This window comes from Chiloscyllium plagiosum, chromosome 29 (genome assembly GCF_004010195.1).
Source record: "Chiloscyllium plagiosum isolate BGI_BamShark_2017 chromosome 29, ASM401019v2, whole genome shotgun sequence".
In the NCBI taxonomy this organism is placed as follows: Eukaryota; Metazoa; Chordata; class Chondrichthyes; order Orectolobiformes; family Hemiscylliidae; genus Chiloscyllium; species Chiloscyllium plagiosum.
The window spans coordinates 25,054,326-25,068,243 of record NC_057738.1 but is presented as its reverse complement, the minus strand read 5'-3'; the positions used below and the strand labels follow the sequence as shown (position 1 = coordinate 25,068,243).

At 40.7% G+C, this 13,918-nt stretch overlaps 1 protein-coding gene across 1 annotated transcript in view; it reads left to right on the top strand.

Annotated features, from left to right (window-relative positions):
• The window catches only part of cep72 (centrosomal protein 72), a 141,568-nt gene that overhangs the window by 88,396 nt on the left and 39,254 nt on the right, over positions 1 to 13,918 (top strand). Inside the window, exons 7-8 of the mRNA XM_043718946.1 lie at positions 1,864 to 1,958; positions 9,729 to 9,783. Of these exons, the coding sequence (XP_043574881.1) occupies positions 1,864 to 1,958; positions 9,729 to 9,783 (150 nt within the window). The remainder of the gene's footprint in view (positions 1 to 1,863; positions 1,959 to 9,728; positions 9,784 to 13,918) is intronic.

Below are 13,918 nucleotides of genomic sequence, written 5' to 3'. Positions count from 1 at the left end.
TGAGGCTCCTTACCTCTTCTGTGGAGAGGATCCTGAATCTGACCATCTCAAACAGTGTTGGACTGGTACTGGAGGCTTTCCTGAAGGGAAACTGTCCCCCTTTGCTTTACTGAGGCCTCTTGACAAATGTGGGTTCTGTACATTTTTTTGGAACTGGAATTAGCAACTGCATTACTGTGACTTCTGGAAAATGATTTTATAACTTACCTAATTAGTTTATGTCATTAGGTGGTGAGAAATTTTGAAACTTTTGCCGGTTGCACTATTATGTGTCTGATCTTATGGCCCGCCAGTACCAGTATACTGAGATACATTTTAGACTGAAGAACTAACCTGCAAATAAGAAATGATGAGTTGAATAAATGGCCACAAAGGCATATGATTTCCTATTTTTAGGGAGAAATCATCAATGTGTTTTTGAATTTTGCTGCATGCATTGCAGACTGTAAAAGTTCAAGGAAAGACATAGATGCAGTAGGAATATCACTGTACTATAAGCCAGAGGCCCCAGCTGATGCTTTGGGGACATGGATTCAGATCCCACATGGCAACTTGTAATATGTGAATTCAGTTTTTATATCTGGCATTGAAATCTAGATATATGAATTTAAAAAACAATTATGGTACAGACTGAGGTCCTTTGACCCATCTTGTCTGTACGGGCTCTCTGAGATTTTTAATTAAGTGCCAGTCTCCTAATTTAAAATAAAATCTGGTTTTGTATTTTAAGGTAGCACCATAGAATGACAACTTTGTACTCCTGTCTTCCTGTACTTGAGTACACATGACAAGAAAATTAAATTCCCATTCTAACCCTATACCTGTTTCTATAATCATAACAATCAAACACCCTCTCGCATACACAAATTGAATCTGTTTCCACCACAGGGTGTGCATTCCAGATACGTGAAACTGCCATCGATTTATATTATTTATATGAATGGTTCTGTGATGTCCTTTAGGGAAGGGGATGTGTTATGTTTACCTGCTTTAACACATGATGTTAGACCCACAGTATTGTATTATTGAATAGATCTCAGAAAGCCAATTTGCCTTTGTCATGACTGGATGACATCATGTCATGCATAGTTCCACTATAAGGTTCCTTGCCTCACCCTCCGTAGTCACAGTGCATTATGTAGCCATAACATTTGTAAGCATAGATGCCAGACTAAGGGGTTCTTGTGGTATAGTGATAGTGTCTGGGTCATAATGTCCAGGTTAAAGCCTCACTTGCCCCTGGTGATATGTCATAGCATGAGCAAACAGGTTGATTAAAAGTAATTTATAACCCAGATTATGTGAAAGCCTGATTTTATAATAGTGTAAGTGGTTTGTTATTATTGTTCAACAACATTGTCTGTTTCAACAGTCTTGATGATATATGTTACAAGGGCTCACATATAGGGAACAATAAACCATATCATTGGGTGTTTGACCTAAAAAAAAGGCACATTACATAGCAGTATGATTATTCATAACATCCCTCTGGAAGGCTTTGCAAGCTTGTAAGGTAACTCATCTCCCAGGTCAGCATGAGTGTTGTTAATATTTTCAAGGCTTAAGAACTCCAGCTGGTAACTTTCATATTGCAGACTTATTTCTTTTTTCAAAATTCTTGCCAGCTTGACTTTCAGCATTGTGTTTTGTGTGCAGATTTCAGGTTCCAGTCTCTATTTAAAGTCTTTGTTGGGTATTTGTTTCTGGCCTTTTTTATAATTTGCTTTAATTTTTTGGAGTAGATTTTTAACTGAACAATAAAATATGAGCTGCAAGTACTGGAATTGAGTGTTTATCTTGCACTATATTTTTGGTGTAATACCTATGGCTTCCCATTCTCTTTTACAACCTGCTCCTCTAAAGGTATTCGTGAGATTGATGGTGCTTCAGAAAACCAGGAACCTGTGGCAAGAAATACTTTACCATCGACCAGATCGCTGTCCATCAACATTCCTAAGGTTTAAGACTGATTCTTAACGATTGAAAATAAGTGAAGTGTAGTGTTACCGTACATAATTTTGTTAATATCAAGTTACTGTGACACTCAGAGTTTTCCATGATGTTTTAAGAACATTTCACAAGAAGTTTTATTGGAAATGCAATTATCTTGTCTCCCCTCCCCAAAATTGCTAATTAGTTAAATTGTGAAATTGGGCTCCGGTTAACAAAAAAAGTACTATGTGCTTGCATTGTTTCCTGTTGACTCTCCTGTTCATTTCAGTATGTGTCCTTGTACTTTAACCCATGCCTTTCTGACAACTCAAAGAGCTTGCAGATCATTCTCGCTTGTTCTTATATTTTTACTTAAAACCATTAGGCTGCTTAAAAATAACCTCCAAATATGTAATTCCCATTACTCCTCTAACTAAACAGCCAACCTTGGGGCAAAGAGCTTGCATCAGAACAGGTAGTATATTTGGCATTTCAACATTTGGCTAGTATTATAAACCTTGAACTTCTAGAAGAGGTTCATATCTGGAAGGCTTACTCTCTACAAAATAAGAACTTAGACTTTAATTCAATATTAAAAACATTTCATTTGCTTTGTTTCTGCTTGCCCTGTCATTCCTGCTCTGTCCTCCATAATTACTTTTTAAATCTGTATTCTGTCTTATTTATAAGCGCCATAGAAGGGAATAACTGAAAGTATCTTTTAGAAATAAAATAGTAATTGAATATGTACTGATCATACTGGAGACATCATTTGCTGAAAAATTGACTTTTGATTATTTTGTAACAATTACAAGCAATGGGTTTCTTGCTAACATGACTGCATTGATTTTCACATAATGAAATGTCCCAAGGCACTTCTCAGGAAGATAAAAAAACAAAGTATGACACTGAGACGCGTGGAATATTTAGTAGCTTCATTAGCAAGGTATATGGAAGCTTTCAAAAGAATGATGAGAATTTTAAAATTAAGTTGTTGCTTGACAAGAATGTAACTTAGTTCATTAAGCATAACAGTAACAGTGGAACTGGACTTAGTACAGATTAAGGAGAAAGTGAAGACTGCAGATGCTGGAGATCAGAGTCGGGAGTGTGGTGCTGGAAAAGCACAGCAGGTCAGGCAGCATCCGAGGAGCAGGAGAATCGGCCTTTTGGGCATAAGCCCTTCATCACAAATGAGGCTTGTGGGTCGGGTCTGAGAGATAAATGGGAGGGGACTGGGGTTGGGAGGAGGGAACTGGGAAAGCGATAGATGGATGAAGGTGAGGGAGAAGGTGATAGGTCAGAGGGGGCAATGATGGGTGGGTCCGGAGGGCGGTGCCAAGTTGGAGGCTTGGGACTGGGATATTGTGGGGGGTAGGGGAAATGAGGAAGCTGCTGAAATCCACATTTTTTTCCGTGTGGTTTCAGGGTCCCAAGGTGGAATATGAGGCATTCCTCCTCCACGTATCGGGTGGTAATGGTTTGGTGCAACTTCCGCAATCTCCAAATGGACCCTACCACCTCCAGAGATATATTTCCCTCCACACCCCTATCAGTGTTCCAAAAAGACCATTCCCTCCGCGACTCCCTCGTCAGGTCCACCCCACCATCACCACCACCACCAGCTCACACCGCACTCCTGGCACCTTTCCCTGCCACTGCAGGAAGTGCAAAACCTGCGCCCACACCACTCCCCTCACCTCAAACCAAGACCCCCAAGGGATCTTTCCGCATCCATCAGAAATTCACCTGTACCTCTACTGCATCCGTTGCACCTAGTGTGGTTTCCTCCACATCAGGGAGACAGAACACCTTCTTGTGGATCATTTCAGAGGATATCTCTGGGACACCCGCGCCCACTAACCCCACCGCCCTGGCTGAACACTTCAACTCCCCCTCCCACTTCATCAAGGACATGCAGGTCTTGGGACGAATCCACCGCCAAATCGTTACCATCTGACGCCTGGAGGAGGAACGCATCGTATTCAGCCTTGGGACCCTGCAATCACATGGGATAAATGTGGACTTCAACAGCTTCCTCATTTTCCCCACATTATTCCAGTCCTAAGCCTCCAACTCGGCACCGCCCTCTGGACCTGTCCATCACTGCCCCCTCTGACCTATCACCTTCTCCCTCACCTTCATCCACCTATCGCTTTCCCAGTTACCGACCCCCAAACCGAATCCCCTCCCATTTATCTCTCAGCCCCCTGGCCCACAAGCCTCATTCCTGATGAAGGGCTTATGCCTGAAACTTCGATTCTCCTGCTCCTCGAATGCTGCCTGACCTACTGTGCTTTTCCAGCACCACACTCTCTTACTACAGATTAAGTCAGGGAAAGCAAGGATTTAGATGACCTTCAATTTATGGAGAGTAGAATGTGGGACATCATCCAGGAGTACATTGGAATAACCCAGTTTCAGGGTAACAAAGGCATAAATGAAGGTTCAGTACTATAGAAGACCTGAGATTGGGATAAAGTCAAGAAATACGGAAGTGGAAATGGACAGCCTTAGTGGTGGCATGCATGAGGTTGAAGGCACCTCTCATGATCAAATGTGACAATAAAGTTGGAAACAGACTGGCTTGGTCTCAGGCTGCTCCTAGGTAGTGAAGTAGGATCAGATGTGAGGGAATTAATTTTGAAGAGTTAACCAAAAATAATGTATTCAATGTTTTCAGTATTTAAAATAATATATTTCTGCTCAGTCAACACCAGATATCAAAAAAACAGTTGATAATTTAGCTACAATAGTGGAATCATTAGTAGCTGGTGGTGAGATAGTGCTGGGTGTCGACAGTGTATATGCCAAACTAATACTGTACCTTCAGATGTTACACCAAGGGGTTCCATGCAAATGAGAAACAGGTGGTGGTCAAGGATAAATCCTAGGCACAACAGAGGGAATTGATTCAGGTGTAAGTGGACAAGGCATTGCAAGTGATTCGTTGGCTACAGCTGGATTAGAATGGAACTAGTAGTTCCATCCACCAGACAGACATTGCTGAAGGATGGTGTTAAGCATATCTAAACTGTTTGAGAAGGATAAGAAGAGTAAGTTCATTGTTACTGTTGTCACAAAGGACATCATTTGTGACTTTGATGACAACTGTTTTAGTACTGTGGCAGGGTGAAAGTCTGATTGGACAAATATAAACATGGAGATCCAGGAAAGTTGTGAACAGATTTGGTAGTGGACTTAGTTCATGTGGGGAGCAAGGGACAAAGTTGGGTGATGGTTATTAGTGAGAATAGGATCAAGGGAGCAGGAAAACCTTTTTCTTTGAGAACATTGGTAAAAGTACTGACCATCTCTCTGACCTTGTTCTTCCTTTTTGTATCAAAGTGCCTCTTTGTTTGGCTGCTGATAGCCATTGGAGAAAGATCATGTTTTGATTGAAATGGTGTTGGAGTCCCAGCCTGTTAGTACTGCTGGACATTAGATCCAAGAAGAAAGCTTGGCTTGATAGATCATTTTCATCAATTTGGCTAAAATGGTGGTTAATCATTGAAACTTTTTCAAATAAAGCTGCAAATTTTCTCTAACAGCAGAACAGAAGTTTATTATAAACAAGTAAAAAGAAACCAGGTAAATATTGAAGACAGTTGGGATAATCTTAATACATACAGCAAAACAAAGTTCCAACTTGTTTCCAGGCACTATCAATACAAAGATTCAAGTCCAGAGAAATTATGCCTTTATGTCAACTTGGTGTTTCTGCTTAACTGACACCTTACAGTTTTGTTGCTGTAGACTTGTGGAGACAATTCTATGTGTCCTTTCCAAGTCTGTTATGGACGTCTCACAAATCTGAAAACCTAAACATTCTCAATTCTAACAACTTGCAGATTTGTAGCCAAACTCTTCTAACTAAACCCTTCTGCAGTGGTGACTTGTTCCTTGAAATCCTTATTGAAGAAAAATTAAATTTGATCAAAACTGAACCCTGGTGACTTCTGAACTGAGGTAAAAGAACTTGCTCAATCCTAGATTCATCTGAACTGACAACAAAGCTCATGTTCTTACATGTTCACATTACCTGTCATTAACTCAACAGTGTAAATATCTTGCTATTAACTTTGAAGATATCTGTAGTCACCTATTTTTTGACAAACGTTGGATTTAATTTAATTGCTACTCTGGAAGCACTCCTTGACCTTGTTTTTTGTCAAAAGGAAACCCTTCACAGAAGTAACCATCATCTATCTGCTTTTAATTTGAAATCCAAATTCCAAAGAAGATACTTATTTGTCGATATATAATGTATAATACATATATATATAAAATTTATACATTTTTCATACATGTTCAAAGAATGATTCATTAGAAAATGGCTATTTTAGATGTACAAAGTTAAAAATCACACAACACCAGGTTATAGTCCAACACTAGCTTTCGGAGCACACTAGCTTTCGGAGCGACGCTCCTTCATCAGGTGATTGTGATGAAGGAGCGTCACTCCGAAAGCTAGTGTGCTTCCAATTAAACCTGTTGGACTATAACCTGGTGTTATGTGATTTTTAACTTTGTACACCCTAGTCCAACACCGGCATCTCCAAATGACTATTTTAGATGTGTTTACATCATAATGTTGAAGACATGAAATTAGTCATGACTTTTCTTCCAGTTGCTTTCACACTCCTGTCCTACATGCCATTTATTGGCTAGGGGTTTTAGCATCTTGAGCAAGTGTCCGTTCATCAGGCTATTTTGCCATGGTAATTGTCTAGTCAGTCTGGACCATGTACACAACCAATCTCCGGATATTTGCTGAATTATAACAAAGTGATTAGGAAAAGGAATCCTAGCTATTAACTCTACTGCCCACAGTTCTCCTTGCAACTATTGTGACTAATATCATCTCGCTCAACACAGCCAGAAATCAAACTCTTGTTGCTGTCAAGAAGCTCTTCTAACAAGAAAGCCAATGATACTATTAAAATGCGTTTCAATGCCCAAGTTAAAATTAATTCTGACAGCAAAAAAAAGGCATTTTAATATTTTCTGTGAAAAATGTTTACTTAATACCTGTTTCATTCTGAATAGAGGCTCACTTTCTCTTAAGTCGGAAGATTGTGTGTTAAAGTTATATAATTTTTTACATTCATTCATTGGAAATTGGCATCACTGGCAAGACTTGCATTTAATTGAACATCTCAGATTATGAGAATGTTCTGGTGTGCCACCTTCTTGAATACAATCAAAAGATTTGATAGGCCAATTCATTGGACAATTAAGTGTCAACCACAATGCTTTGGGTCAGACTTCACATATGCAAAACTGGGTCAGGATATCTGCTTTCATTTCCCAAAGGATGTTACTGAACAAGACAACAGTTTATGAGAATTCAGCAGTTTCATGGTCTGTGTTACTGATGGTTGCGTTTTAGACAAGATTTTATTTAGCTAACTAAAACTAAATACCCCAACAACTGTTACAAGTGAGCATCTGAATTCAGAGCAGAAGTGGATCACTCAGGCCTTTGAACACACTCTGCATTCAATTAGATTATGGCTGATTTGATTGCTCCAAGTTCCTGACTACCCCAGATAACCATTCAGCCTACCTCTGCCTTAAAAATATTTCAAGACTATCTGTTGAAAGGCTCTCAGAGTTGGCGTTGCAAAGATTTTTGACGTTCTGTGTCAAAACAAAATCATCTGTCTTAAATGGGCTATCACTTTTTTTAAATGGTGTCCCTAGATATAATTTTCCCACAAAAGAAAATAAGCATGCTGTCATGAGCTCTCAGAAGCTTGTGTTTCAGTCAGTTTGCTTCTTACTCTTCTAAACTGTAGTAGATTCAATCCTCCTCAGATGCTGCCTGAACTGCTGTGCTCTTTCAGCACCACTCTAATCTAGACGCAATCCTAGTCTGTCAAACCTTTCCTCATATGACAACCCACCCAATCCAGGTGTTAGTCTAGTAAATCTTATCTGACCTGCTTCAAATGTGTTTGTATCCATCCTTTAATTACAAGACTAATCATAGACATGCTTCCTAACACTAACATGTCCATTTGCTTCCAAATGTGAATAAATCCTATCCCTCAGTATCTTCTCCAATAGCATCCCCACTATTGATGTCAGGCTCACTGACCTGTAATTACCTGGATTATATCTGTTTCCCTTCTTAAGACAGGAACATTGGCCAGTCCTCTGGAGCCTCTTCTGAGGCCAAAGAGGATGCAGGGATATCTGTTAAGGCCCCCGCTATTTCCTCCTTCGCCTCCCACAGTATGCTGTGATAGATCCCATTTGGCCCTGGAGACTTGTCTACCTTAATGTATTTCAAGACATCCAACACTTTCTCTTTCATTATGTTGACCTGCCCAAGAGTATTCACACACCTTTCCCTAACCTCAACACTCCTCACATTCTTGTCTTGAGTGAATACCAATGTAAAATATGCATTAAGGATCTTGGCCATTTCCTCTGGCTCCACACACACCCTCCCTTCTTTATCTTTGAGTGGGCTTACCCTTTCCCTAGCTATCCTCTTGCTCTTAATATATGTATAAAATGCCTTGAGATTCTCCTTAACACTGGCCAAGGACATTTTATAGCCTGCTTTAGCCCTCTTAACTCCCCGTTTGACTTCATTCCTACTTTCTCTGTATTCTTTAATGGCTTCATCTGTTTTTAGTTACATAGACCTTGGGTATGCTTCCTTTTGTTTTGACTAAACTGATATTTCTCCTATCATCCAAGGTTCCTGAATCCTGTCATTCCTGTTCTTAATTTTCACAGGAACTTGCCTGTCCTGTCCTCTAATCAACTAGTCCTTAAAAGATTCCCACATGTCAGATGTAGATTTACCCTCAAACAGCCTCTCCCAATCCACATTCTCCAATTCTTGCCCATTTCGGTTATAGTTGGCTTTCCCTCAATTTAACACCTTCAACCATGATCCACTCCTGTCCTTATTCATAAGTACCTGTATCAAAAAACTTAGAGAATTATGGTCAGTGTTCCCAAAATGCTCCCCCATTGAACCTTTGATCACCTGGCCAGGCTCATTTCTCAATACCAGGTTCTGTATGGCCTCCCTTTTCGGACTATCTTCATATTGTTTCCAAAACCCTCCTGGAAGCACCTAACAAGTTGCTCACATTCTAAACCCCCAGTACTGGAGGAGTCCCAGTCAATTTCATAGAATTGTCCTGGAGGACTTACAACAAAACCAAAGAGAACTAGTTGTTCCTATTAATATTACTACATTTTTAAGGTAGTTAAGGAAAACTGTCAGGGACATCAGGGTTCTTTCCTTCCATCTCTTGCCCCTTCACCTTTGTATTGTTACAGGACTGTTCTGTTTTAGATTTAATGGCTCACCATAAAGTTACAATGTATCCTTGCCTCAGTGTGCATCCCGTGTTTCTCCCATAACCTATGACAGTAAGCAAGTTTGTGTGCAGATCTTTTGTAGCAAATTCCAGAGCTGAGGATGATGAAATTATTTACTTTGAACGCCTATTTCTTTTTAACTGCATTTACCTCAACCGTTTGTCAAACTTTTTTTAAACTATGTGTGTGCATCACTCTAGCATTAAAGTTTCACCTGTGGAATGCAGCAAGTCATGGGTGTGATGTTAGATTGTAATGTTAGATTATTATCCTGTAGTCATGCAGAATGGCAAAGGCAGTTTCCTATGCAAATAAGTTTAAAACCATCAAAGTATTTATGACCTGTCAATCGAAATGGGTGTAGGGACTGGAATACTTTGTTTCTGAGTTCCTGTGAAGTTATTAATAATTTATTCTTCTTTGGTTTGTTTCTTAATTTTATTTAGGCAATTGCAAATTCACAAAAGAAAGGTTCTACACAATTTCAAGCATTTACTGAAGGTAATTAATTTCCTTTTTCAAAACAAAATAATAAAATACTATTGAATATTTCTGTAGACAAGGGACTCATGAAGTTAGTTAGCAAGGGTCTTCATTATTATAATTAGTAGTCTAAGACTTTGTTTCCAACTTCAGTGATGCTAAACATTTCTTTGTGGTTAACAGCTTGTTCAAAGCTCTTTTCTTCACTATTCCCATCATTTACTCCCAGCATCATGTATGTAGAGTCCAAAGTTTCTTCAATCTGTAAATTCATTGTTTCTAAACTTTGGTTTCTTTTAGGACCTCTACTTCCTCTTCTGTTCCCTGCTCTTCTTGCTCTGTCTCCCATGCACTTTTGTTCAAGCCCAATAGGATTCTGGAGTTTTTCTCCTACCTTCTTTCCTCTTTGTTTTTTTTTCTGTTTCCTATTTTTTTCTATACTCATCTTTTGCCTGAATTCTAGTTTCTATTTCCTTGATTCTATTCTCTAACAACTTCTGACAACTCCGCTCCCTGTCCTTGCTCCTGTACCTAACAACTTTCATCTGCTTTCAAAATTGCCAACAGTGCTCAGTCAATAATGAAGGATGTCGCTGATCCATTCACCTTTTTAACAACTGTCTTTTTCTTCGTTCATGGGATATGCACGTCAATGCCCTACACACAGAGTCAGGCCCTTTGGCCCAAACTGGTCCGTGCCGACCAAAATGTCTGACCACGCTAACCCCATTTCCCTGCTCTTGGCCCATATCCTTCTAATCTTTTCCTATCCATGTATTTGTCCAAATATCTTTAAAATATTGTTAATGTACCCATCTCAATCACTTTCCGCTGGCAGCTTATTCCATATGCGTACCACTCTCTGTGTAAAAAAGATGTCCCTCAGTTTCCTTTTTTATTCTTTCTCCCCTAACCTTAAACTAATGTCCTCTAGTCCTTGATTCTCTAACCCTGAGGGTAAATGACTGAGTGCATTCACCCTATCCATGCCTGTCATGATCTTATACACCTCTATAAGGTCCCCCCTCAGTCTCCTACACTCTCAAGAAAAAAAGTCCTAGCTTGTTCAACCTCTTCCTATAACTCAGACTATTGAGTCCAGGCAACATCCGTATAAATTTCTTCTTCACTCTTTCCAGTTTAATAACATCTTTCCTTCGATGAGGTGATCAAAACTGAACACAATACTCCAGGTGCGGCCTCACCAATATTCTGTACAACTGAACATGACTTCCCAACTTCTGTACTCAATGCCCTGACTGATGAGTGCCAGTGTACCAAAAGCCTTCTTCACTGCCCTGTCTACCTTGACTCCATTTTCAGAAAACTGTGAACCTGAACTCCAAGATCTCTCTGTCCCACTACACTCCTTAAGGCCCTACCATCACCATGAAACTCCTACCTTGATTTAACTTTCCAAAATGCAAGACCTATAACTTATCTATATTAAATTCCATTTGCTATTTCTCGGTCCACTTTCCCCAACTGAGCAAGGTCCTGCTGCAATTCCTGATAACCTTCCTCACTGTCCATGATACTGTCTATTTTAATGTCATCAGCAAGCTTACTAATCTTGCCGTGTACATTCTCATCCAAATCATTGGTATAGATAACAACAGTAATGGGCCCAGTACCGATCACAGGCACCCAGCCCGATGAGCATCCTTTATTACCCTCTGCTTCCTACAATCAAGCCAATTGTGTATCCAATTTGCCAGCTTTCCCTGGATTCCATGCGATCGAACCATGCAGCCTACTATGTGGAACCTTATCAAAGGCCTTCCTGAAATCCATATAGACTATGTCTACCAGCCTGCCCTAGTCAACCTTCCTCCCTGGTCACTTGATGAAAGAATCTAACAAATTTGTGAGGCATGATCTCCCACTCACAAAGCCATGCTGACTACTCCTAATCAACTCAGTCTATCCAAATGCATGCATTTCTTATCTCTCAGAATCTTCTCAAGTAACATACCCACCACAGATGCTAAACTGTTAAACTTGCTGATCTAAAGTTCCCAGGCTTTTCTTTGTAGCCCTTCTTGAATAATAGCCCAACATTTGCTACCCTCCAGTCTTATGGGACCTCACCCGTGGCTAACGATGATGAAAAAATACCATCCAGGGCCCGTACAATTTCTTCTCTAGCACCTTGTAGTATTCTTGGATATATCTGGTCAGGACCAGGAGATTATCCACCTTCATACATTCTAATACATCCAACACCACCTCAACTGTGATATGGACTGTCCACAAGATATCACCACTAACTTTCCCAAGTTTCCAAGTCGTCATGTCTTTCTCCATGGTGAACACAGAGGAGAAATATTAATCGAGAACCTCGCATATCTCCTGCGGTTCTACATATACATGTCCACTTTGGTGCTTGAGGGGCCCTATTCTCTCTGTAGTTTTTCTTTTTCCTTTAATATACCTAAAATACCTGTTTGGATTCACCCTAATCTTCTCAGCCAAAGCTATCTCATGCCCCCTTTTCGCCCTCCAGATTTCCTTCTTCAAAAATCTCCTGCATTCCCCGTATACCTTCAGAAATTCCCTTGATCCCAGTTGCCTGTACCTGAGACACGCCTCCTTTTTTTCTAGTCAAAGTCTCAATATCTCTTGTCATGCAAGGTTCCTATTCCTGCCAATCTTGCTGTTCACCCTGATGAGAACATATAGACCTTGAACTCCAGCTATCTCACTTTTAAAGGCTTCCCACTTGCCAGAGGTCCCTTTGCCTTCAATCACCCCCTGCAAGCTCCTGTCTAATTCTATCAAGATTTGTCTTGCCCCAGTTTAGAACTTGAACCTGTGGCTCGGTTTTGCCCCTCTCCATAATTATTTTAAAATTAATAAAACTATGGTCACTGATCACCTGTCCTGCCCTATTTCCCAAGAGTAGGTCAAATTTTGCTCCTTCCCGAGTAGGACCCTCTATATACTGCTTAAGGAAACTTGCCTGAATGCACTTAACAAATTCCACCCCATCTAAGCCCTTATTGCTCTGGCAGTCCTGGTCTATGTTAGGAAAATTAAAATCCCCTACTATGACAACCCTATTGCTCCTGCATGTCTCCTGAACCTCCCTGCATATTTGTTCCTCTAATTCCCGTTGACTATTTGTGGGCCTACAGTCCAACCCCAATAATGTCACCATCCCCTTCTTAGCCCCATCCACAAAGTCTCACTGGATGATCCTTCAGTTCTTTCATCTCTGATTACTGTTGTGATACTCACCTTAATCAAAAATGCAACTCCCTCTTCCATCCTTTCACCACCTCTGTTCCACCTAAAGCACGTTAAGCTGCCAGTCCTGTCCCTTCCTTAGCCATGTTTCTGTAATGGCTATTATATCCCAGTCCCATGTACCTATTAGTGCCCTGAGTTCATTGACCTTACCTGTCAACATTCTGCATTGAAATAAATGCAATTTAAACCAACAGGCATTCCTTGTGCCCTGTTATGTTCCAGCCTGAATCTTCAACTTGCTATTTCTGATTACTGTATCTCCTTCCAGCCTCACACTTACTGCCTGCTGTCGAGGATCCCATTCCCCCTGCCAATCTAGTTTAAACCCTCCCTAGCAACACTAGCAAACCTGGCTGCCAAGATATTGGTCCTCCAGTTCAGATGTAACCCCTCCCTCTTGAACAGGTCACCTCTGCCCCAGAAAAGGTCCCAATGATCTAAAAATCTGAATCCCTGCCTCCTGCACCAATTCTTTAGTCACACATTCATCTGCCATATTCTCCTGTTCTTACCCTCACTAGCACGTGGCACTGAAAGTAATCTGGAGATTGCCACCAATGAGGTCCTGGATTTTAACATTTTTTCTTAGCTCACTATAATCGCTCTGCACGACCGCAACCCTATTTCTACCTGTGCCATTTGTGCCAACATGTACAGTGATTTTGGCTGCTCATCCTCCCCCTCCCCCTTGAGAACTTTCTGCAGTCCCTCTGAGACATCCTGGACCCTGGTACCTGGGAGTCAACACACCATCCTGGATTCCTGTTGGCAGCCACAGAATCTCCTCCTTATCTGTCCGCCTAACTATCCAGTCTTCTGTCACGAGAATCTCCTCCTTATCTGTCCGCCTAACTATCCAGTCTTCTGTCACGAAGGTCCTGTTTACCTTAACCCTTTCCCG